The sequence below is a fragment of the Balaenoptera physalus genome (assembly GCF_965194825.1).
Source record: "Balaenoptera physalus genome assembly, chromosome: 16".
NCBI lineage: Eukaryota > Metazoa > Chordata > Mammalia > Artiodactyla > Balaenopteridae > Balaenoptera > Balaenoptera physalus.
In genome coordinates this window covers 26,940,481-26,966,901 of record NC_138898.1, presented here as the reverse complement: position 1 = coordinate 26,966,901, position 26,421 = coordinate 26,940,481, and the positions used below count along the sequence as shown (strand labels likewise).

The 26,421-nt window shown below is 51.9% G+C and overlaps 1 protein-coding gene across 1 annotated transcript; it reads left to right on the top strand.

The window, feature by feature from the left end:
- Positions 1-916: 916 nt before the first annotated feature.
- XKR7 (XK related 7) lies at positions 917-24,627 on the top strand. Its single transcript, XM_082429805.1, has 3 exons — positions 917-1,529; positions 21,660-21,862; positions 23,145-24,627. The coding sequence occupies exons 1-3, from the start codon at positions 937-939 to the stop codon at positions 24,098-24,100; spliced, it is 1,752 nt and encodes a 583-aa protein (XP_082285931.1). The 5' UTR covers positions 917-936; the 3' UTR covers positions 24,101-24,627.
- Positions 24,628-26,421: the final 1,794 nt, after the last annotated feature.

Below are 26,421 nucleotides of genomic sequence, written 5' to 3'. Positions count from 1 at the left end.
ACTTCCCTGCTCAAATTCTGCAGTGGTTCCCCATTGCTTCTGGCTCTTTAGGATCGCATCCCTTGGAACTCTCCAGCCCCAAATTTCCTAGCTTTCCACCTCCTTGGATCTGTGATCCAGACTTCCTTGAAAACATGCCCTCCGGTCTCAGGCCTCCAGGCCTTTGCACTTGCTCTTTCCTCCGCTTGGTGTTTCCTCTCATCCTTTTCCCTCTGATGTTGCCCCCTTCCCAGCCTCTGTTCGACTAGGGCTGTGGCCAGATGAAGGCAGTCCCTGAGGGAGGGAAAGGGGAGAGTGGGAAGAGACAGCAACTCTCAGAGCTGCAGTTTACTCAGCTTAAATAAGAAAAAGACAATAAGAAAAGAGACCTCTCAAGATCAAAGAAAGGGATGGAACAATACGTGAACACTTTGGAAACGAGGAAGTGGGGTGTTAGCATGGAGTGATGGTCTAGTGGGGTGCCTGCCTAAGAAGCCCCTTACTTTCAAGTCCCTGGTCCCCTACTCTCCTCAGACCCAGACCACTGAAGGTAAACAGAGGAGATAAATGGAAGAGGAGAGGATGGAGAGAGGGATGGTGAAGAAAAGAGGAAAGAAGGAAGTGGAGTGAGGTGGGGGGCTTAGAGGCAGAAAGCATGTGGCTGGAGCCCCACGCCTCTGAGGAAGGAAGGGGAGGGTGACCTGGGATGCTCTCCCCTCCCCTCCCCCTCTCCATTCCCTGGAGGGCTGCCCCCATCCGGCCACAGCCCAGGCGGGGTGGGGGAAGGGCGGGGTCGGGGGCGGCGCCGAGGGGAATGAATAATTGAAGTGTAGGGGAGGAGAAAGAAGAAGAAGAGGAAGAGGAGGAGGCGGGAGCCGCCCGCACAGGGTCCTTCCACTCCGCACCCCACCCCCCTCCGCCGCCCGGAAGTCGCTCCCCGCCTCCTGCTCCGCCAACATGGCCGCGAAGTCGGATGGAGCGGTGGCCGCGGCCGGCCCGGGGCCGGAGGGGGCGGCCGGAGGAGCTCGGGGCGGTGCGGGTGGGCGCGGGGAGGCGGCGGCGGCAGCCGGGGACCCCGGGGTAACCGGGGCGGGAGGCCCGGGGCCGCGCTACGAGCTGCGGGACTGCTGCTGGGTGCTGTGCGCGCTGCTCGTGTTCTTCTCCGACGGCGCCACGGACCTGTGGCTGGCGGCCTCCTACTACCTGCAGGGTCAGCGCACCTACTTCGGCCTCACGTTGCTGTTTGTGATCCTGCCCTCGCTTGTCGTACAACTGCTCAGCTTCCGCTGGTTCGTCTACGACTACACGGAGACCGCCGGGGCCCCGGGACCCGCAGTCAGCACCAAGGGCAGCGGCGCCGGCGGGCCGGTCATCAGCACCAAGGACAGCGCCGTCGCCTTCCGTACCAAAGAAGGCAGCCCCGATCTGGGCCCCCGACCTGAGCCCTCCTCGGCCAGCGCCTACCGCCGCCGCTGCCGCCGCTGCCGCCGCCTCTGCGTCTGGCTACTGCAGACCCTCGTCCACGTCCTGCAGCTCGGCCAGGTCTGGAGGTAGGAGAAGCTCAGGTGGAGAGAACTGAGTTGGAGGAGTGGGAGGTGGTAAGGGGCTGCCTGCCGCCCCAGCCTTTCTCTGACCCTCCACGCCCGCTCCTGTCCTGACCTCCGCCCCGCCCCACCCTATTGCAGCTCTGATTCCTTCTCTGCCAGCTCCTCCCTGACCTCTGCCCTCTAACTCTGACCAACCTCAGTACCATCCTCTATGATCTGGCTATTGAGGGAAGAGGGAATGGGGCAAGAAGAAAGAGAAAGAGATCCTCAGGGGTGTGTGAATGAGGAGGGCCCAGGGCCGATGGAGATGAATGTGAAGGTTGGAACAGGGCCCCAGGGCTCCATCCAGCCCTGTCCCACTCCCCTCTGCCTGAGTGCTGAGCCTGAGCCTGGGCTTAGGAAAGATCTCAGAAGTCCCTCTCTGCTCTCAAAGATTCTCAGTTCGGAACTGCAGTCCATTCCCAACCTCCCAGGAGAAACAGAATTCGAGGCAGCTAAATGAATATCCCACCCAAACTTTTTGGACTTTTGGGAAAGGTTGTGGTGGACCCAGCTGAGAAGATGTCTAGCTCCTTCTGCCTCCTAGGACTTCCCCAGTGTCTCTGCAGCACCCGCCGCACCCCCCCCCCCCAAAACAGAGCCATGGGGATATGGGATCTTGAATCTGAGATTAGATAGCCACTATCTGTCCTTTCATCTCAGGACAGTAAGACAAAACCGAAGCTTTGTACAAGCAGCCCAGTTCTAGGCTTCTTCCTCTGCCAGGACTGAGGGTGGCTGCTGAGCTGAGCTGAGTTAACTGGAGACAGGGGGAATTCTGGACCTAGGGTTCCCCTTGAGTCTGTATTGCTCTAGTAGCTTAGGCTCTACTGTGCACTGACAGAATGAACTTGTCTGCTATTTGATCTTACACAAACCCCTCCTCCCTCCAAGCCTCAGTTTCCTCACCTGTGAAGAGAGTGCGATTCCCTACTCTTCTCATCTCATTGATCTACATTACATTTTCTTACCTATTGGGATGGTCAGGTGAGAGAAGGTCTTGGTAATGGCCCTGCAGACTGTAACATATTTTAGGAATGCAATAGATTATCATGATTATCACACCTGTGGGGAAAACATGGAAAAAGTCAAAGTCACTGTGGAGTAAAGGGTGATTATTGCTGTTGTTATATTTATTCTGGTACTTGTTAACACATTGTGCTTAACTCAGAAGATGCAGTTCTGAGCTGAGGGTTGGAAAGAGGACTCCCAGGGTTTGTCCCAGTTGCTCACTTGCTGTGTCACCCTTGTTGTGTTGCCAAATCTCTCTCTGACTTGGTTTCCCCATCTATGCCTTGCCTAGATGATGTATGTATTCCATTTAGCTTGCCCTGGGGGGAAAGGTGGGAGGAGCTCTATCCACACTAGGTGGTGTTATTATTATTAGCTTGACACAAAAAATATTCATGTCTACATCCAGGAACTAATCTGCATTTATCATTCTGTGCCCGAGTGGACAGATGGTGAAAGATATTTTTAGATTCTGAAATGGTAACTTCCTATTCTTGGTAACCAAAGCTTCATCCCCTTTTCCCTTCAGCCTAAAATGGGCCAGCTGCCCCTTGACTCACTGGCTACCTCATAACCCCTTTCTCCCATTTTCAGAATCTACTTACAAGAAATACATACTTCTTTCTTGAACATAAACTGAATTTGCCTCATACAGAGCAAAAAATGTCCATGGGTGGAGGTGGGGGTCTCAGGGGAGTGGCTGCAGATGGCTGAGGGTCCATTGAACTCCATGGTTTCTTAGATAAAAGGGCTAGCAATTTCTACTCTACCCTATTCGTAAAATGAGGGGCTTGGGATGAGATGATTTTGCAGGGATGACAGATTAATGGCTCTTAGGTTGAACCTGGCCTACAGAAGTATTTTGTCTGGCTTGCATAGTATTTCAAAAATCCAAAATCCTAGCTTCTCTTGAAACAAAAAAATGCATCTAGCAATATCAGGCCTGGAACAATTTAGACAGGGTCTATGTGCTTCAGTTTGTCCAGTTCCATTCTCTTTGATCACATCTGGACTCTTTCACTTAGGCATTAGGGGCATGAGAGCCCTAATTTACAGTCCTGTAACAATTGTTTCATTAAGCATTCACTTTGTGCCAGACTACTGATTGCCTTTTTACCTGCTTCATCTCCTGTATCCCTCCTAATAATCCTGCAATGTGGTTGTATTATCATTCCTGCTTAACAGATGAGGGAATGGAGGCTCAGAAAAGGGAATCCTTGCCCAAGGTCACATGGCTAGGGAGTAAAAGCCCTGGGACTCAAGACTCTCTGCCTTCAAAGCCCAAGTTCAATTTATCTCCTCTGCAATTCTGCCACTAAAGTGTCCTCCAAGCTCAAAGAATTACGAGTCTGAGATACCAAGATTCCAGGATGATAGAAAGTCAGGGCTTCTGCTGGACTGAGATAAGAGTGGGAAAGGAGGGGGAGGGAGTTGAACTATGTGGATAAGGATGGGGAGACCGTGTATATTGTCAGGAAAGTGCTGGATTGGGGGTAGGGTGGGATCAGGAGACTTCATCCAGGTTTGTAACTAGCTGGCTAGGTGACTTTGGGCAAGGCTCTTCCCACCTCTGGGCCTCAGTTTCCCTGTATGTAAATTGAGAATAATAGATTTGATGACCTTAAGAGCCTTCCCTTTTCTGGAATTCTGACTCTGGGTCTATATCAGAGCTAAACCTCTGGGCCCCTGTCCCAAAAGCTTTGGATTCAAAAATGGCTGAGAGTCTGGCTAAATGGAGAGAAATCCAGACAAGAAGCCACCAGAGTTGGTATTCCTAGAAACTAAGCAATGTGGTAAGCAAACATGAGGTTCCCACAAAGAACAGGTTCACTGTTCAGTGGGACTTGGTGCAGATGTTCTGAGGGGTGGAACCCAGGGTAATGAGGAAGGAGATGTGTGTGTGAGACCTGCATGATCAAAGCTGAGGGACTGGCCATTCATTCACCTGCTGATCCCACGCCCCCAGATCTGAATAAATTAATTTGAATCATAAAGATATCTTTCAACTCCTTATGCTTGTACAATGCTGAATCAAAAGCTTGAATACTTTGAGGAGCTAGTAACACAGACTGTGTCAGTACATGGGTGTCAGACAAGGGGACAGTATGGGGCAAGCAGTGTCCTAGAGAAGCTGAAGCTACCACCCAGCTCCAGCTGATGGTGCCACAAGAAACCATGGACCAGGTGTTGTCAAGTCTTGATTTCTCAAGAGAAATGGGAAATTGGGATTTTTTTTTTTTCGTGAATTCTGCCAGTATTCAACTACTAATTAAGGTTCTTAAAAATAGTGTCAACCACAGGAAACATATGTGGGCCTATCCTCTTTGTAACCTCTGGCCAGCTCCTTACAATTGATTGAGGTCCTTTCTTCTTCTGTTCCCAGACAACCCTGCAAGACGCATGTTATTATTTTAATCACAAAATGGGGCTCTGAGGAGGGAGAGCAAGGGAAGGAATTCACAGACACTATGCACCCTCCATGTCCCAGCAGGTCCCATGTGAGGTGCTCTAGGCATGTGATTTTGTTTTGCCCCAAAACCTTCCCTCTGGTGACAGTTGATATACCCATTTATCAGACAAGAAAGTGAGGCTTGGAAAAGTCAAGTAACTTGCCGAAGGTCACCCACTGAGCAAGTGGGGGAGAGGTGAGGTGTCAACCCACCTTTGTCTAATTCCCAAGCCCAGGCTCTATCCCTGACACCACCACACTGGCTGCATTCGAGGATCCCAGAGCAATGGCCCGGTACAGAGACAGATTGATCCCTGAGAGAACACACAGATCCTCTGGTCAGACATGAAGCTGGCTGGGGGCTGGACACCAACCTGTGTTTTCATCCCCTTCTGCCCAGCTCCCACCCCCAACGCTCTGAGCTGTTAAGCCACTCAGCACGTTAAGCCAATTAAAGCCCTAACCCTGTCCCCTCTGACCCTGTGCGCAGGAGAGCAGTAGGCCATGAATCCTGCTTTCCCTAATCTTAAACTCACTGGGCCCCAGCTTTGCCCAGATAAGCGTGGTTTGTTAAGCCAATTAGTGGAAGACGATCTGGCAAGGGATTCCTCCCAGGCTGTCAGGATCTGGGGACCCCAAAGTGGGAGGGAGGGGAAGGAAAGAGGCAAACTGGACCTTGAAGGCCCTCCCTCTACCACACTCTCTATGTCTAGGCCCCAGCACTGCTCCCTCTGCCTCCTCACAAGCCCTGCACTCCAGAGAAGTTCGGAAATGAATTAGTGACCTACCTGGTATGAAAGTCAGGCTCTGGGGCTCCTGTCTGGGAAGCTCTATTCTTTGCGTGATGGTTAAGAGCATGAACTCTGGATTCAAATGTCCTCAGTTCAAATCCTGACCATACCACTTTGTATGTGCGATCCTGACAGGTCACATAATCTCTCTGTGCCTGGGTCTCATCCTTTATAAACTAGAGACCACATGGTATCACCTCTTGGGTTGTTTCGAGGTTTCAAGAGATAATATACCAAGGGTTTAGCAAAGGGCTGGCTACCAAGGGTTTAGCAAAGGGCTGGCCATCGTCAAGTACTCAGAACCCCTGGCAATGGTTAGGACCATCAGCCTGGGCTTTGTTCCCTGTAGAAAGAGGTTTGTTCACTGAGCGGGTGGCCTGTGGGTGGGCAGGAGGGCAAGAGGGCCTTGAAGGACCCTGAAGCCATAGGGACACGGCAGCTGTGCATTTAATCTGTAGTCATTCATTCCACAAATATATGGAGCACCTGCTGTCTACCAGGCACTGCGCTAAGTGCTGGAAATACAGTGGTGAACAAGACAAAGTCCCGGCCCTCTTGGAGCTCAAGAGTCTAGTGGGAGAAACCAATAAACAAACAAAATAAAATATAATATATATTACCTAATATAAAATATAAATGTAATATATAATATAAATATAATACATAATATAAAATATAATGGGTCAGATGGTGGTAAGAACTATGGAAAAAGTGAAACGGAGGAGGGTGTGGCCCTTCAAGATAAGGTGGTCAGGGCAGCCTCTGTGAGGGGTGGGCACGTGGGCAGAGGGCTGAACAGGGTGAGGGCAAGCTGTGTGGCTGTCTTGGGAAGGGCGTTCCAGGCACAGGGAAGGAGCAGAGCAAGGAGAAGGCCCTGTGGCAGAGCAGAGAGCTGGGGGGAGATTGTAGGAGACGATGGTGGACAGAGTGGCCGGGGGTGGATGACGCAGGGCCCCACAGGCCGGGGGGCAGGATTGGGGCTTTCACTCTGCATGAAGTGGGGAGCCCAAGAGGATTTGAGCAGAGTAGGAACAGGGTCTAGACTTATGCTTTACAATGCGCACTCTGGCTGCTGGATGGAAAATGGACTGAAGGGAAGCCAGGGTAAGCCTGGAGACCCACTAAGAGACCCACCCTCGATGATCCAGGTGAGAGAAGATGGGGGCTGGACCAGGGCAGTAGCAGAGGGGGCGGGGGTCTGTTTCAGGCATAGCAGGCAGGATATCTTTCCTTCTTTGGTCAGTTTCCCCATTGGGGCCAGACAGTTAATGGTTAAGTACTCATACTCTGGAATCAGCCTTATCCTGTGTCTGCCACTTTCTGTGATTTGGGGCAAATGGCATAACTTGTCTGTGCCTTAATTTTCTCATCTGCAAATTGGACATTCTTACCGATAGTATGTATCACATGTGGCTTGGAGGAGTAGTAAATTAAAGAATGTATGTGCAGTGTTTAGCACAGTGCCTGGAACACAGGAAGTGCTCAATTCTCAGGAGCCATTACTAGTTGTACAGTAATAATACAAGTATATAAGTAATACATAAAACAGGTCAGGAGTTGGATTCCATAGTGGTTTTCAAACTGTGTTTCACCTCTTACCATCATTTCAACCTGAGTATCTCAAGTTTCTCTTTCTTGATATGATGGTCATGTGTCTAAGATTTTGTTTTGACAGTCCTACAGCTGAAACATGTTTACAACCCCCTGAACTCGGTGACTATCCACAAGGTCCCTCCCTGCTCTGACCTTGCAGGGTTGTTCCAGTCTAGCCTCACCACCCACCTCCTGGGAGACCCCTCTCTAGGTCTCTCTCCACCCGGCCGCCCTCCTCTCCCTGCCCAGCTGGCAGCAACAGGCCATTAGAGCAGCTCCTAACAGACACAGCGGCGGCAGTTGGGCCCAGCGTCCCCTGTTTGATCTATAAAGACCACACAGGAGAAGCCCTGGGGGAGGAGGGAGGGCTGCCAGGAAATGGCTTTGAACCCCCGGCAGCTGGGACGAAGGTCCCCAGGGAGAGGAAGGAAGATGGGTTGGGATCTTCTCTGGCCTCTCCATTCACCACTCTGCCTTTGTTAGGGCCTCGGAATTCCTCCTCTGGGAAATCCTATCAGCCTCCGGTCTCCCCCCAACCCACTCCTCCCCATCCTGTCTCCACCTGCGGCCAGAATGGTAGTTCTAAAGCTCAGAGCTGACCCTGCCACTCTGTAGCCAGAGGGCCAGCCCTGGCTCCCCTCTGCCCCTTGAGCGAGTCTTAATGCTATAGCCTGGTGTCAAGCCCCGCACCTCCCACCCTTTCATCTCCTCACTGCTCTTCCCTCCCCCCCAAATAAGTCACATGCTCTTTTTCTTCATGCGTCTAAGCAGCTGCCTGCAGTCCTTCCTTCAGCAACACCCCGCCCCATCCTCCTCCCAGTGAAACTCTGTACATCCCACAAGACAAGCTCAAATGCCACCCCTTCTGAGACGCTTGCCCTGAACAAACTCAACATGTGCCACCCTCTGCCCCTCAGACCCCACCTCCCATTTCCTCAATCAGGCTAATTGTTGTCATTTTTCATCTAAAATGAAAACTGCTTGGTTGTTTTGTCTGTTTAAAAAGGAGCTGTATGCTCTTGTTGAAACCTCAGGCAGTGCAGGAAAGGTGCAAGGAAGACTCCCCTCCACTTATTATCTCTGGGGGCGCAGAGGTGGGGTTAGGGGAGATTTTCCCTTACTAATTAGATATTTCTTGTATCACTTGATGATTTTACTCTGATTTTTAATTAACCAAGAAATACATTTTACCTGCATACATTTTAAAAACATGTATACCTGCTTTTAAAGAGTCAGATACTACTAAAAATTATAGTCACCATTTATAGAGACATAGATTAGGTCATTCCTCTTCAATCCTGTCAGGTAAGGAGTGTAATAATGAATAATAAGGACTGTGGAGCCCAAACTCTGACTCTGCCACTTAGGAGCTATGTGACCTTGGGCAAGTCACTTAACCTCTCTGGGCCTCAGTTTCCTCATCTGTGAAATGGGATAACACCCCTATACAAACGGCCATTATGAAGGCTTATTGAATTAATATATGGAACATGCTTTGCACAGTATTCAACACATCATTAAGTCCTCAAGTAGTGTTAGCTAGCATTATTGGCCCATGTTTCAGATGTGGAAATTGACACACAGAGAGGTAACAGCCTCCTAATACATAAGTAGCAAAGCCAGTGTTTGAAGCCATGCGGTCAGGCTCCCAAGCCCACATGTGTAACTACCAAGAGATACTACCTTTTGCTAGTTAAGTGTATTCTTACAAAACAAACAATCATGTATTGCTTTGGGAAGAGGGCAAAAGTCAGAAAAGTATTTTTTAAATTTTATTTTAATATAAAGTACCCACTGTTGACATTCTGGGTTCTTCCTCTCCGACTTTCCCCCCATGCACAATTACTCATTCCTCCTCAGCCCCACAGTCCTGATCAGATTCTGTTGTGATCCTTGCCCACCTGGCTGGTTTTCCTACCAGATTAAAAGCGCCTGAGGAGTTGAGGCCTTGTTCGTTCTTCTTTCTGTCCCCCACCATGACTGGCTCCGAGCTGACACTCTGTTGCTATTGGTGGCCTTGTACCCAGCGAGCTTTGGTGAGGTCCATAGTAGGGTCTTAGAACACGAATTCTGTTGAAGCAGAGTTTGCATCTGTGGCTGATGTGGGGGGCGCTAAGGCAGTGTGGGAGCCCCTTGCTGTGTGGACACAGCGCTGAGGTCTGCTTAGGCCTTCATCCGCAGCCTTCCAAACCGTCAATGAACAAATGCAGGCTAAGGGCAATACATATGTATTTGTACAAGATGTGGTAGAAGCAACCCCGGGGCTGAGTTCCCAGGAGGATGCATGTGTGTCTGACAGGAGATGAAGTTCCTCGTATGCAGTAAGTGCTCAATAAACGTTCACGTGAACTGAATAGAATCTTTAAAATCAGAATCTTTTTTTCCCCCACTGTTAGTAACGTAACTTTATTTAAATTTTTTATTTTATATTGGAGTATAGTTGATTAACAATGTTGTGTTAGTTTCAGGTGTACAGCAAGTGATTCAGTTATACATATATATGTATCTATTCTTTTTCAAATTCTTTTCCCATTTAGGTTATTACAGAATATTAAGCAGAGTTCCCGGTGCTATACAGTAGGTCCTTGTTGGTTATCTATTTTAAATACAGCAGTGTGTACCTGTCAAACCCAAATTCCCAATCTATCCCTGCTCCCACCCTTCCCCCCTGGTAACCGTAAGTCTGTTCTCTAAGTCTGTGAGTCTGTTTCTGAAATCAGAATCTTGAGCAAGACATCTCTCTGCCTGGGATTCGGTTACCCCATCTGTAAAGTCCAGTTGGGGGCTTGGGAATCCTGGATGAGTTTTCCCAGGACTTGGACAAGACAGCAGAGTAGCTGAGAGCTTGGGGCACTGGTACAGCCCATGGCGCCATGGCTTCCTCACTGTGTGAACTTGGGCAAGTTGCTCCACCAGCTGGAGCTCTAGTCGCATTGTGAAATGGGGTGATAGTATTCACTCCTTAAGGTTCTTGTAAAGATGTCTTGAGATAATGTAAATGAATAGGGTCTTCACATATTATATGCTCAGAAAATATTTACTACCAATTATTATTGGCCCAAGTAGTAGCCCATCCTACTTGCTTCATAACAAGATAGGGGGTGGGAGAAGGGCATCAAGGGTCCTAACGCTCACTACCCCTCACCCACAGATCCCCCCTTCAAGGAAGGAGACTTATTCTGTGACTCCAGAGACAGTGTGAGGATAGGTGACAACCCAAGGTTAAAGGGAGGCAGAAGCTGTTTGATAAGAAGAAAGATCTCCCTGGGTTGCCCCGAGGGTGTGAACTCCACATCACCAGACATGCATGCAGACAAACATGACTGACTTTGGCAGGGAAGCTGTAGCAGGGCCTCCTGCCTTCAGTTTGGAGGATAAGCCAGTCATCTCTAAAGCCCCTCACAGTTTTAAGAGTCTGTGGATCTAACTTGGGTGCTTTGTGATGCTTATCTGCTGGACCACAGGTTGCAAAGCAGTGGCCCAAGGGCAAATCCAGCCTGAGGATGTGTTTGTCCCACACAGTATTTTTTTTCCCCTACTATTTAATGAAACTTTTTATTATGGAAAAATTTTAAATATATAAAAGCAGAGGAAACAGGATAATGATTCCTCTGTGTACCACCATCCTGCTCCAAGAATGATCATCTGCTGGCCAACCTTGTTTTATTTAGGCCAGCACCATCCGAAAGAACTTTCTGCAGTGATGGAAATGCTATATATGTATATAGGAAATGCACTGTCCAATACAGTAGCTACTAGCCACACATGACTATTGAGCATTTGAAATGTATAACTGAGGAACTGAATTTTAAATTTTATTTAATTTTAACTAATTTAAATTTAAAGAACCATACCATATGTGGCTAGTGTAGGACACGTAGGTGTTGGAGAGTATAGGTCTGGACCCCACCCCGTTTCTTGCCCTTCCATGTTATTTTGAAGCACGTCTCAGATGTCATATCATTGCATCCATAAATATTTCAGTACATCTCTAAAAAGATAGACTTTTAAAAAATATAACTGAAGTGTGTAATACTGTTATCAAACCTAAAGAAGGAATAATAATTTCTTTTAAATTCATATGGTATTTTTAAAATTAGTTGCCAACATTTCCAAATTGAAGTTTTTGGGTTTTATTGTTTTGTTTTGTTTTGTTTTTTGCATAAATATCCTAATTTCCAGCTCTTCTTGAAAAATTGAAATTCCAGCCATACTGGGCTCACATTCTCCCATGGCAGCAATCAGCTGGAGCTGAGGGACAGCTACCTTTCTAGACACCTCTCTTTCATTCCCCAGAGCCCCTCATAATATCAGCTCGGCCCCTCTACCATCTAGGATCTCATAGATCAGAGACAAATAGAAGTGGTGCTTTCTCCCTGCCTTGATCTTCAAGTACCTTCAGATGCCACCAGGAGACCAGGATCTAACTCCTTCTCCCTCACAGGCTCATGCCATCCCAATGTCACACAGGGATATCAGGAAAAGAGGAAAGCGGGGATCAAAGAGCCTTGGGCTAGAGTATGGAGTCCTGGCTTTGAGTCTCTGCTCTGCACCCATTTCACAGATGCGGAAAGTGAAGCCCAGAGAGGGAAGGAGATCTGGCTGCACTCATACAGTGAAGAACATAAGAGGCAGGAACCTGGTCCCAAATGCTTCGCTGGAGAGGAGCTGCCTGCTTCCCTGTTGGGCAAAGAGAGGAGCACTGTCTGGGAGCTGACTGCAGTGGGCGGGTTGGGAGAGGGTCTCAGCTTTACAGCCAGAGCCTAAAATTAGTGGCAGGGAGATGTTTGGCCTTAGCCCAGCAAAAAAAAAAGTGCTGTGACTCTGTAGGGGGCTGCTGAGGAGGAAGGAGACAGCCCAGCTCCCAGCACCATATGAAATGGGAGCCAAACGTGTAAAATCACATCCTTCACTGACATTTATGACTCATTAGGCTGCCACTTCCAGGAAGGCCCCATTTTGCATCCTTGCAGGAGTACTCAGCATTGAGGAGTGGACAGATGGGGAGGGGGCCTCAAGGCCATTCCCCCCAGGAGCTTCCTTGGCCACATTTCAGGTGAGGAAGCGGTATAATTGGAGGCCCAGTGTTTTGCAGGGGACTCACAGACTGCATCTAGGTCCTCAGCTTGATCCATGCCTGTGGTGAAATGAAGGAGTCCACCATTCCTAATCTGAGATGCAATTCCGATGCTTCAGGCTACTGACCTTGGGCAAGTCACTTCTCCAAATGCCTGCTAAATGTCTCTGGGGTCCACCCCTTCTGTCTGGACCATCCTCACCTCTCACCTGGTAACTGGTCTCCCAACCTCCACCCTTGCCTCCCTCTAATCTGTTCCTTACAGCCAGGGTACTCCCTCTAGAATGCAGAAGTGCTAGCCAACACTATCTTCACTCTTCAGATAAAGACCAAATGCTTCACCATGGTCCCCCTCATCCCTTGCTTTCTCACCTCCTTTTCTGGAGCTATAGCCATTCTGACCACTTACTGTTTCCGCCTAACTCAGGACCTGTGCCCATGTTGTTCCTCTGCCAGAAACTCCCTTCCCTCCCTTCACCTGGTTAACTCCTGTGCCTGCTTCAGATCATGCCTCAGTAGCCACCTCCTTCAGAAAGCCTTCCCTGACTGCCACGCCCTTCCCAAGCTGGGCGCTTCCCCCATAGCACTGCCTTCCTCAGCGCTGGAGCACGGAAGCCAGTTGGAACATGTCTGCAACCCACAGAATGTCTGTCGTTTCAAGTCTACAGGACGATTTCATTGATGTCCAGGTTCCCCGCTAGACAGTGCCAGATGGACTGGGTCTGTCTTGCTCACCATTGTGTCCACCAGCATTTAAGCACAGCTCCTGGCACACAGTAGGTACTCAAAAATGCTGGGTGAATAAACGTCAAGTGAACCTCCTCTTTTCTGAGACTCAGTTTCCTCATCTGGAAAATGGGGGTCATGCCCACGAAACCTCACAGGGCTGCAGTGAGGATTTTAGCAAAGTACCCACAGAAGGCCTTTGATGAGTGGCAGTTATTTTCTGGAGGAGGGCGAAGACCCCAAATAAGGCCCTGCCCTGTGAACTTGTCCAGAAGGGACTTCTCTGACCCTCTGTCTCCTGAGGATGGATTCAATGAGCACCAGGGAAAGTCAGGCGAGGAGTAGGTCTCAGCCTCGCCAGAAACTAAACTGGAAACTACAAGACCTCCTCTCCCTGCTGGAGCCTCTGAGTCTGTCAGCTTCTTAAAACCTCGTATTGGTTGAATACCCTGCACTGGGCTGGGCATTTTATACAAATCACCACTTTCTGATTTTATAGCTACCCCATAAGGTGGGCACTGAGCTGAAGGGTTCAGAGAGGGAAGCAACTTGCCTAAAACTATACAGACAGTAAATGATGGCGTCAGGATCTGAACCTGGGTCTCCCTGACTCTCAAGGCTGATTCTTTCCCTCTGCACTTGACAGCCTTCACTTGGGGGCTTATAAAATACATTCACACTCCATTCATTCACTCATTCAAGAAACAAATATATATTGAACATTAACTATGTGCCAGGCACTAGGGGCATAGCAGAGAAGAGGACAAACATGGTCCCCACACTCATGGAGAGACAGACAAGAAATATGTAAGCAAGTAAATTAGATCATCTCTGGTTGTGATATGTGTTATTAAGAAAATAGGGTAACTTGACAGAAAGTGGCAAGAGGGGTGGGTAGAATTGCTTTGGAAGGCAGGGGGGGATCTGGGAAGGCCTCTCTGAGGAGGTGACACTGACCTGAGATGGAAAGAATAAGAATTTGCCAGGTGTTGGTAAAGCCCTTTCCAGGCAGAGGCCCTGAGGCTGGAAAGAGCTTGGGGTGTTCAGGAAGAAGCAAGACCAGTGTAGCTGGAGATGTGGGAGAGGGGGAAGGCGGAGGGAGATGAAGTCCTAGAGGTAGACAGAGGCTGGATTGCACCGGGCCCCACAGGTCATGGTGAGGATTTTATTCTAAGGACAGTAGAGAGTGACATGACCTGACCTAGGATTTTACAGGACCCCTCAGGCTGCTGTGTGAAGAATACGGTCTACAAGGGCAAGGATGGAGGGAAGGAGATCAAGGTAGATGGAGGCTGCCTCTGCTTGGGGTTGGGTGGCTTGGACCAGAGTGATGACAGTGGGGTGGAGAGAAGTACTTGGGCTCAGGACACAGCTGTTGGGCCTTAATGTTATCAGAATTGGATGGGTGGGGAGATGCGCCTGATGAAAACTCCTTGGGGTAGGCAAGAATCAGGTTCCTTGGACCTATTTTGTAGGAGAACTAAAGCCCACAGAGGGATTGGACTTTCCCAGAAAGTCCAGTGAAAGCCTTGAGCCTGGGTTTCCTGACGCCCCAACTACTATTGTCACCCCTTCCCCAGTTTTCTCTAAACCCACATAATTCCAAGCAAAGCTTTTAGGTCCAGCCCTGTCCGACATGCGTCCTCCCAGGCAGCCCTCTGAATACCTTCCAGGCAACTGAAGCACCTTCTCTGATGCAGGGGCCCATGGAGAGCCAAGTCTGAGTCATAGGTCTGGCACTAACTTGCTGTGTGACTTTATACAAGTCCCAGTCCCCTTCTGGGTCTCAGTTTCTTCATCTGTATAATAAGGATAATAATAGTACCCACCTCAAAGATTTGCTGTGAGGAATGGACAATATGTATAAAAAGGCTTAGCACAGCCTATCATACAGTGGGCGCTCAATAAGCGTGAGCTATTATCATTATTTTTGCCTGCACACTATCCCCCTACAGACTTACGGAGCAGCTGTGGGCCCAGTTGGTATAGTGTTCTGCCCCTTTCCATCAGCCCAGCCTGGTCACCCTCCAGAGCCTGCAAGCCTGGCCCACAATGGAGACAAGAGAACTGGCCATGGTGCCGTTTCTGGATGGGGTGGGAGTGGGGGAGCCGCTGGAAGCTGCTGTGTTTTTGGCCCAGAGCTGTGAGGGGGAGTGCAGAGGGACAAGAACACACACACGGAAACGCTGAGATCGACAGATGGAGGAGCCGAGGATGTGAGAGACGCAGACAGACAGAGAGAGCCCCAGAGTCGGGAGACGGGGAGCAGGCAGGGGAGGGCGGCCGGAAAACTGGCAGTCACGCGAGCCACGAGCTGAGCAACAGACCAGCAGATGGACCAAGCCACCGAGAGACTGAAAGACGGACAGACCAACAGGCAGTATCCAAGAGACAGCCAGAAAGACAGACAGAAAAGCAGACCTGGTATCCGAGGGGACAGACAGGCTATCCTGACATCCAAGGGACAGACAGACTGACGTTCCTGGCCTCTAAGAGCAGACAGACAGGCTGACTTGGGACCCCAGGGTCAAGCTGACTAACAGATGGACATAGTATCTGAGAGACGATGTGACCTATAGTCCAAGGACAGACAGGAGGACTGACCCAGGGTCCCAGGGTGACCCTGACTGACAAATAGATTGACTGACTGACAGTAACGGAGGAACAGATAAATAAATAGGCTGACCCTGCATTCAAGGGACAGACACAACAACAAGCTGATCTGAGCCAGAGACAGAGAGAGACAATGACCGAGGATGTGAGGACACACAAAAGACGGGTCCAGGCTGACCTTTTGCACGGAGACTGAGGCCAAGGCCAGCAGCCCTGACTGGTACCAGAGACTCAGGGCAACCCAGGAACAGAGAACAGGAGAGAGACAGGGTGACCCAGAAACTTTCTGGCTTCTTAGGGATGTGGGATCCCCTCATCCTTCTCTCTTCTGCCTGTTAGAAAGGAGCCCTCAGTGCTGGGAAGTCCCTGGGCCTGGGGAGAAGGGAATGAGCTCTGTTCATCTCCTGCCCAGCTGCCTGCTCGCAGGGCTGGGGGGTCCAGAGGAGACAGCCTTTCGGATCTTTGAGTGGAGGGATTTCACACCCTCACTGCTGGCTTCTCTCTTCTCTAGGCTTGGTCATTTTGCTCCCCACCCCATCCTCAACGATACACACTTACCGCTTCAATTTCCAGTTTCCTCTCAGATAGGCTTCTTCTCCAAGCCAAAGATTGGGAGTCAGCAAGTTAGATCCAAAACAAACTTCTGAGCACCTCTGTTTCCTCACCGGTAAAATGGGGGTGGTAGAGCTGTCTGTTAGGTTCTGGCTCACGCTGGCCTCAGGCAGTTTAAGGCTGGGGCGTGTCAGAGCTGGGGAGGCCCAACCAGGCTGTGGAGCATCAGGGAAGGCTTCCTGGAGGAGGAAAGACAGATATTCTGGTTCTATGCAAACTCAGGCAGAGAAGCCCCAGGGCCTCCAAGGTCAGGAGGGAGACACCTGCAAACACTCATGCACATGTATTCATTCAACAAATATTTATCGAGTGCCTACTACACGTACTGATGCTGGGGACACAGTGGTGACCAAGATAGATGAGGTCCCGACCCTCAGCAAACCACAGTGGTAAAACAGAAAATAGATGTGTAAATTAATAAATAAAATTGTTTCATAGTGTATGTTAAGAAGAAACTAAGACAGAGTGATAGGAGAGATGAGAGTGATTTAGCGAGAGTGGAGGGGCTGACATGGGATGGGTGGCCTGGGGGGCCTCTCTGAGAAGGTGACGTGGGAGCTGAGGAATCAGCCACGGGAGGGTCTGGGGAAGGGGGTGTTTCAGGCAGAGCAAGTAGCAAGTGCAAAGGTCCAGAGTCAGGAACAAGTTTGGCTGGCTTCCAGGAACCTCCAGGACATGAATGAAGCAGTGGTTTGAGACGAGTTGAGAGAAACAGAAAGGGCCAGATGGTTTAGGGCCTGCAAGTCAAGGGGAGATGCTTGGATTTTATTCCAAGTGGGATGGGAGGCCCTTGGAAGATTTTGAGATGGGGAATAGCATGATCTGACATGATTAGTTTTTAAAGTATCCCACTGGTTGCCATGTGGAGAATGGACTATGGTGGTGGGGCACAGGGGTGGATGCAGGACTGAGAAAGCAGAAGATGATGATGGCCTGGAACAGGGTGGTGTCAATGAATGGACAGACTGGGGATGTGTTTTGGAGGAGAGCAGAGGCACTGCCCCTGAAGTTGGATTCCTTTCCCTGAGATGAGGTGTTCTCTGTAGGTGGCATCGGTCCCATTTGTGGTGAAAATCAACTTCTTCCAACTTCCTTTCAAGTAGAGTGGGATCAGGTGGGCTTCCTGGAGGAGGTTTGAAGGGCACCTGCTAGTACGTCAACTTTCAATTAAAAGAGAGAGGCTGCTTGATGATCAGAAGGAGCCAGAGGCCTCCACCTAGCATATGCTCACCCTCACTATGTGCACATCCCTCTACAGTTTACAAATGCCCACAACAAGGGGGAAAATGAGGCTCAGAGAGGCAGAGAGATTACCCAAGGCCACACAGCATCCAGGGCACGGGCAAACTCACAAGCCCAGCATACTGCCATCTTGTCTCCTGATCCTCACCCCAGTGGCTGTGATGTAGGCAGGAGGGCAAGTGCTGGGCCCCTTTCTAGAGAAAGTAAAACTGAGGCCCAGGGAAATTAGGTTGTATGTCCTGGGCAGAGCTGTTTTAAGACTTTTGTGGGCCCCACATCTATCAAGCATATTAAAATGCAGCCATATCAAACATCAAATGTAAATTATATATACCCAGATAAAAGCCAAATTGCAGTCGACTGGCTGATATCATGCTTTGTTTTGCAGACATTTAATTAAACATTTATTAATTTTGATTCTGCAGTTTTTCCCTGTGTTTTAGAGCCAATTTTTTTTCCAGGCTTCAAATGTTTTGCTAGGCCCATGAAAACCTCGCAGGTCCTTGGCAACGAGCATTTACCACCGGCTGGAAAGGACAGCCACGATTTTTGGTCCTGTTGCCAAAAGGGGCAAGGGGCAGAATGAGGCTGAAGCGAGGCCCTTTCACCCTCAGACTGCAGCATGGTCTTTCCACGCTCCCTGCTGACCCCATGTTCTTGGGTCTCAGAAGCCTTCTTTCTTCCCCTCCCCCTTCCTTGCTCTGGCCCAACAGCGGCCCTCGGCTGGGTAAGCCCTTTGTCTGCTGTTAGCTGGGGTGTGGGGTGTTGGGAGCTGGCACAGGAGGGGACAGGAGTGGGTGGGGAGTTGGGCAAGCGGCCTGTCAGGTGGTGATGGATGCTGGCCGGGCTGGGGCCTTTCTCATGCTGACCCAGGCCGGGAAACAGATGGTCTTCCAGCCTGAGGGAAACTTCCAGGGTGTTGCCCTCCCCCAGCTCCCCAGGCCCCTTCACACTGGACCAGCTGGTCTCTCCTTCCTGTTCAAAGCCGGAGCCACAGGACTGGGAAAGGGAATGGGAAGGGGGAGATGGAGGCTGGGACAGGTGGTCTGCGTTTTGGGCCCTGAGAAGCTCTGGGGGCCATCCTGGTCTCTCCCCGAGTCGCCCCCACTTATGGCATCTCCAGCTCTGCGCTCGGCTCCTCCTCTGTGCCCTGCCTTAACTCAGCCCTGTCATTTCAGGCCTGAACTAAACTGGGGACTCACCTGGCCTTCCTCCAAGCCAGCCAACAGAGTGAGCTTTCTAAGCCACCGAGCTGATCATATCACTCCTGATTCTGGGATAGGATTCAGATTTAGAATAAAATATGAACTGTTCAGTCCAAAATTTGATGCCCTTCACAATTCTAGTCTTCTAATGCTCCTCCCTAGGACAACCCTCCCCACCAGGCCTGGCAAAACACTGGCCGTTCCCCTAAAAAGCCATGTTCTCTCATGCCTCTACACCTTTGCCTTAGTTGGGCTTCCACCTAAAACGCCTTTCCGCTTCCCGGGTGCCTTCAAATGCCTACCCATGCTTTAAAACGGGGATCAAATGTTTCTTCCTCCAGGGAGTCTTCCCTGGGAGGTTCCAGGAAGTCTTCCCCAGCTAAAGTTACCCATCTCTTCTCTGGGTTCCACAGCATCTTAGAGCATCTATTTCAGCTCTTAGCTTGTCTGTCCTCCCGTGGGACTGTGAGGTACTTAAGGTCACAGGGCCTGGAACATAGCAAGTGGTCAAGATATGCTTGCTACGTGAATGAATGATTCTAGCTGCAGAGATCCTTATTTGGGGGGTAGGCAGGGGCTTAGAGAATAGAAGTCACAGGGAGACAAATTTCTGCTCATCAGGAGAAACACAGTTCGGCCCTGGAGCTGCTCGGAAGCCAAAGGCTCTGCCTCAAGAGGTAGCGTCTCCCTGTTCTGAGAAGTGTGTGAGCAGAGGGGTAAATGCACGGGGCTGGGAACTGCTGAAGGGATTCCAGCACTGGAAGGGAGAGTTAGACTGAAGGGCCTTTGCATCTTGAGTCAGCTTCTGAGGGAACAGCCCTCTTCCCCGTCCTGGGTGCCAATCCCATACTGTTTCACACTGAGGGTGTGTCTACACCACCGATTGGTCCTCAGAAGACCCAGAGATGGGAAGGAGAGGCCTAAATGGGATGTTTCTGGCCATGTTTTGGGGGGAAAGTTTGGGTCCCAGAACATTAGCTCTGAAAGGATCTCCAAAGTCTCCAAGCCCATCCCTCTTGTTGGCAGATAGAGAAGCTGAGGCCCAGAGAGGGCCACACCATTGCTAAGACCAGGATGCGCATTTGGGAAAACTCTGGGAATTAGCTGAGCACAAATTCCAGGGAGCACTGTGGTTCCTCCCTTGGGCTGGTCACACACAGCTGAATACAGAACATCCTGGAAATGCCAGCACTTCACATCTGAGAATAGATCCCCAGATCCCTGGTTCCCTGATTTTGGATTCAGGCAATAGGGTCATTGAATCTGGTGGGATTTTCTCCCCTGGTTTTCGGGGATATGACTCCTAGAGGAGCCCTCTCTGGTTTTATGAAAAGGGCTTGCCTGTCCTGTGTATCAGAGCATTTGGGGGTTGGGGAGCAGGGTCTGTACCTGCAACAGCCAGGAGTGGAGCTGCTGGGCAAGGAACCAGGGCAGAGATCTGTGTGGACAGGTCCTTTGTCACCCTAATGGGCACTGCACTTTATAGTTGCAAAGTACCTCATCCATTTAATCCTCACAACCACTTTAGATGGGATCAACTAGGGCTCAGAGAGGGTCTTGTTCAAAATCACACAGCAAATTAGAAGCAAAGTCAGGAATTGAACTCAAGACTTCCAGATCCCTTCCATACCTCCTATGGGGCTACCAGAGTTCCACTCAGTTAAACAAACTTGGAATCATGCACTCAGTCATGCAGCCAATAGGACTGGCACCTACCGTGTGCTAAGAACTGAGGGTATAGAAGTCAGTTATGACCTAGTCATACTCATGGAGTTCACAGACTGGGGGAGACGGATGCATAACCAGACAGTTACAACCCACTGTGACGAGTGCTGGGTTGGAGGGAAGCCGGGGAGAGGCCCCTACCTCGGGTGGCGGGTGATCAGTAGAGGCTACCTGGAAGAAGTCGTATCTAAAAGCTGAGCCTTGGATGAAAAGCAAGAGTTATCCAGGTTTGGGGCTGGGGTGGGGTTGGCGGACAGGGCAAGGTGTTCCAGGCAGAGGGAACAGAAAGTGCAAAAGCTTAGCAGTGAGGGCGAGCAAATCTGTGACGTGTGCAAAGCAGCTGGAGCTGTGAAGTTTGTTGGGAGAAGTGGCACCAGAGGAAGCAGCCAAGTTGCAAATGCCAGGGGATCTCTGAGCAGCTTCCCTACGGGGAGAACTGGGCACTCAGACGTGGGGTTGGGGAAAAGGCCAGGAAGCTGGCAACAGAACTGGGGGCTGGCACCAGGACTCTCCCTGAAGGAACCTGTGTATGGGCAAGCCTTTATGGCTTACAGTGAGAGGCAGTGTTGCCTATTGGTTAGAGTGTGGGTCTGAGACCAGCCCACCTGGGTTTGAATCCCGGTTCCACTGCTTCCTAGCTGTGTGACCTTGGACAAATGACATACATCTCTGAGTCTCAGTTTTCTCATCTATAAAATGGGGATAATAATAGGGTTATTGCAAGCTCCAGGTAAGGTGTCCAGAATCCTGCAAAGAAAGCAGGCCCTAACTTGCCATAGCAATAATGATCCTTATAATGCTGTATTAAAGGCTTACTTTGTGCCAGTGCTTTAAGCTAGTGAGCCCAGTGGGAGCAGCCCAACAACAGCCCCGTGAGGTGATCCTTTCAATGAGGCCGTTTCACAGCTGAGGAAACAAGCGCAGTAAGTGACTTGCCCAGGGCAACGCCGCGTCCTGGCGCTTTGCACTTGCTGGGTGGCGAGGGTCTGGTTGGGAGGGGGCGAGGGGGATGAGCGCGCGCAACAGCCTGAGCACCGCGTCCTCCCGCAGGTACCTGCGCACCATGTACCTAGGGCTGCAGAGCCGCTGGCGCGGGGAGCGGCTGCGGCGCCACTTCTACTGGCGGATGCTGTTCGAGAGCGCCGACGTGAGCATGCTGCGCCTGCTGGAGACCTTCCTGCGCAGCGCGCCGCAGCTTGTGCTGCAGCTCAGCCTCCTGGTGCACCGCGGCGGCGCGCCTGACCTGCTGCCCGGTGAGCCCCGCCCCTCCGCCTGCCCCCCCCCCCACGCCCCCCAACTTCCGCCCCATGCTTAAGGCCCCCTGGGGAGGCCCTGTCCCCTCCCCGCACCTCGGCGCACTCACTGTCGGGGTTTTGGAGGCCCCGCCCCTTCTACTCTCACCATTCTCCAGGCCTCTGGAGACCCCCAGGTCCCCTCCAATGGCCCCCTTACCCTCTGTGTTAGGAGACACCCCACCCCCTTGCTCTTCTCAGGCTCCCTGCGCACGCCCCCCTCCCGCCCTCCTCCCCCCCGCCCCCGCCCCCGCCATTGCCGGGGCAGACCAGACCTCACTTCTGCCAAGTCCAAAAAGGCCCTTGACCCCATCACCACACCTCAGACCCTCAGGGAAGTCCCCTGCCCCCGCTTTCCCCAGACTGTCCCAATCCCAGCCTGCATCTCCTGGGGACCCCTCTGCCTCACAGACTCTCTGAATCACCACCAGTTTCCAGAGAGCCTTTCCATCCACCCCTCACTGCTCTTCAGCCCCTTGGGAACTCCTCCCAGGCTTTGTCCTGGTCCCCATGAACTCACCCCGCCCACCCACCTTGCCCCTTCTCTAACCCTAACAGACCAGGCCAACCCCTTCAGTGTCAGAGAAAAACCACATTCCCAGTCTCCCTGGAGCTCCCCACGTTCCTCCCACCCCGACACTGCCCGACACATCCTCAGTGTTTCAGAAGACTCTATCACCATCTCTCAGGTTCCCTGGGCATCCCTCGCCCAGGGTCCTGGGCCCCAGTCGAAACTTCCCACCTGGGATTTTCTTCCCATGCCCTCAGCTGTGCTCAGCTTGGATATTCCTTTCCATGCCCCAGCCTCATCCTGGTGGCCTGTAGCTTCTAACAGTCCCTTCTGGCTCCTCCATTCCCTAATCATGACCCCCCTCTTCACCTCCTTTTTCACTCCCAGTCCTGGACCCTATTTTCCCACCCTCCCACCAAGACGCCTGAACCCTAACAGCCCCATACTAGAGACCTCAACCTGACCCTTATGGAGACCAAAATCACCCACTTCCCCTCTCCCTTTATGCTCCCACCCCTGCAGAAGTACCCAGCCCTGTCCACTCTCACCCCTGCCTCAATGTTCTTGAAGACCACCCACCCAGACCCTCTCCACACCCCTCTTGATTTATAGACCCTTCCCTCACACCTCCTCAGAACCCAGATCCTGACCCAGACCCCTCCCCCTTTCCTCAGACCCCAACCCAGACCCATCCCTAACCCAGCCCACCCTGCCCCCACCCTGTCTCCGCAGCCCTCTCCACCTCCGCCTCACTCGTGTCCCTGGCCTGGACCCTGGCCTCCTACCAGAAGGTGCTGCGGGACTCACGGGACGACAAGAGGCCGCTGTCCTACAAGGGCGCCGTGGCCCAGGTGCTGTGGCACCTGTTTGCCATCGCGGCCCGCAGTCTGGCCTTCGCGCTCTTCGCCAGCGTTTACAAGCTCTACTTTGGCATTTTCATTGTGGCCCACTGGTGCGTCATGACCTTCTGGGTCATCCAGGGTGAGACGGACTTCTGCATGTCCAAGTGGGAGGAAATCATCTACAACATGGTGGTGGGCATCATCTACATCTTCTGCTGGTTCAACGTCAAGGAGGGCCGCAGCCGCCGCCGCATGACCCTCTACTACTGCATCGTCCTGCTCGAGAACGCCGTGCTCACCGGCTTCTGGTACTCCAGCCGCAACTTCTCCACTGACTTCCACTCGCTTATTCTGGTCTGCGTCGTGGCCTCCAGCTTCGCACTGGGCATATTCTTCATGTGTGTCTACTACTGCCTCCTGCACCCTAACGGGCCCCTGCTGGGTCCCCAGATGCCTGGCTGCATCTGCCCTGAGGCCCGAGGGACCTGTGGCCCACCAGCCGATGCTGTCACAAGTCCCCCGAGGTCCCTGCCCAGGACTACAGGCGCTGAGCGGGATGGAGCCCCCATGGGAGGCGAGCGTGCGGGGACCCCCACACCACCTGTCTTCCAGGTGCGACCTGGCTTGCCGCTCACGCCCGTGGCCCGCACCTTGCGGACAGAGGGGCCTGTCATTCGGATTGACTTGCCTCGTAAGAAGTACCCTGCCTGGGACGCTCATTTTATCGACCGCCGGCTCCGGAAGACCATTCTGGCGCTGGAATACTCCTCGCCTACGACACCCCGCTTGCAGTACCGGAGCATCGGGATCCCCCAGGAGCTGCTGGAGTATGAGACCACGGTGTAGGTCACAGTCTCCCTGCAAAAAGGGAGGAACTTTGGCTGATCCCACATCGAGCACAGTGTTGAGCCCAGAATTTCAGGGCCACCAGGCTGAGGGGGAGTGGATCTGTTGGTTCAAGGGTAGAGTGGCGCCCACCATTGGGTTATTTCACGGGAGGGGACAGCCTTGTGGAGGCCCCAGGCCTTGGCCCTGTTTTCAGCCCTGTGGCCCATTTCCTAAACTCCCCTGAACCGGGGCCCAGGGAACCAACTGGTGCTACGCTCCTCGTGAGCTGCCCCACTTTCATGGAGGCCTCCATATCACGGCTGGTGCTGAGGACCCCACACCCTCTCCCCTGCCTGGAGTTGCCCACCTGTCAACTCTGGTGGGCCCGCCAGAGAAGGGGGTCCATGACCTAGGCCCTGTGCTCCTCAGGGGGCGTGGGGGTGGGCTGCCTCTGAGAAGGATGGAGGAGGCCACGGAAGATGTGGGGTGAGGCGGGAGCATCTGGTGAACGAGGTTGGTACAGCTCCTGTGGGTGGAGGTCTGGAGCCTGGGCAAGAGGGGAATTAAAGGAGGGAGTTGGGGTGGGGTGGGAAGTTGGGGTGGGGGGCTGACGGTGCTGGGGGTGGACAGGAGGGAGGACCCTGAGACATCGGAGAGGTACAGGCTGGCAGAAGCATGGAGGGGTGGCAGATTTGGGGGAGGGCAACCTCGATCCGGAGCATAGAGAATGTTCCTCAGGAGACACCCTTTGTTGTGGGCTCTTTTATGGGTGAGGCTCCAGACACCTCAGGTGAAATGTTTCAAGGAGCCATTCTTTGTTCTAGGTGAGCATCTAGAACATTTCTTCTGGATGAAGGTCTTGACCACAATAGATGAACTGCCTAGGAAGATACTCTGTCTGGGTTTGATTGTAGTTGAGGTTCTGGCACGTTTAGCAGGGAGACTGTTGTAGAGAGACATTCTTTGTTCTGGCTTGAGTTCCAGGACACATAGCTGATAGAACATCCTCGGGAGTCACTCTGAGCTGGATTCTGTTATAACGAGGTGCAGACACTGGCACCCTGCTGCTCTGCTGCGGGGGATTCTAGCTCCTGCCATGGCGGTGGGGGAGAGGGCACCAGAACCCTGTGTGAGTGGAATATTCTAGGAAAGGGTACTCCAGTCCTAGACTTCTAGGGTTTATAAAAGTTCTGTGCCCCTGTCCACCTTAGTCCACAGCCACCTTCCCGAGGAGAAACTGTCCTCAGAACCCCTGAGACATTTCAACTGTCAACTGGTTTCCAGCTGGAGAAAATTAGCTCTGGGGACATGACATGAATCTTGGCTCTTAGCCACCTTGCAGATGCAGCTCCCTGGGGCTGCAGCTGTAAAACTGATTTGTTTTGCCTCAGATCTGACAACCCTCCAGGACCCGTGGTTCATTCCCATGGTCCAAACATCCCAGGGCATCCTTGGGACCATTCACCCAGCGCCCTTTCTCTCCACCTGGGACAACGAGTCCTGGATAGCATGGGGGGTATGGGAGCTGAGAAGTAGGCAGTTCTGTGGGGTGAGGGGACAGAGCCTCTAGGCGAAGCTTGGAACCCCTCCCCACAAATTCCTCCCCCCCCCCCCCCCGCATGCCTACTAAGGTGCGTTCACTGCAAGGGCTCAGCAGGCGATATTAAGGACAGATGCAGACCTGGGCTGGGGTGAAGTGGACATGAGAATTAGAGGGGCAAACTATGCAAATTAGAGGGGCACTTAGCCCTTTCTGGTTCAGCCTCCCTTGGGTTACAGATAGGAACTGAGGCCCAGAGTGACAGCTACTCTCACAAGGTCCTAGATTCCTGGCTGTTCCATCAGAACGTGAAAGGTGATAGTGGCTTTGCTAAGGATGCTGGGAGAGGGCCACACTCACGGTGCAGGGTGGCTCCAAAGGCAGAGAAGGCAGGACTGCACATACACACACACACACAAAAGCACACATCACCCCTGTGACACAAGTCACCTCACCCCCCAGCACCACAGGTGACTGCACAGACACCCGCCCAGGCCGAGATGGTGTGTGCATGCCTCCTGTCAACACACAGAGAGTGTTTTTCCTTCTTTCTTTCTTCTACTTCCCTGATCCCTGAGATGCCTCAGGAACCAGGCCTCAAGGTGGTGAGGGGTAGGAGAAGCCCAAGGCTGACCCAGACTCCCTCTGGTGTGTTCCCCCATCCTCTTTATCCTCTGTCCATCTGTTTCCAGAGACCAAATTCCATGGCCCTTTGTGAGATGGAAGCATTGAGGATGTGGACCCAGATCCAACCGACCGTTTCTCCTGGGTTGACTGCCAGGAGTTTTCACCCTGGATT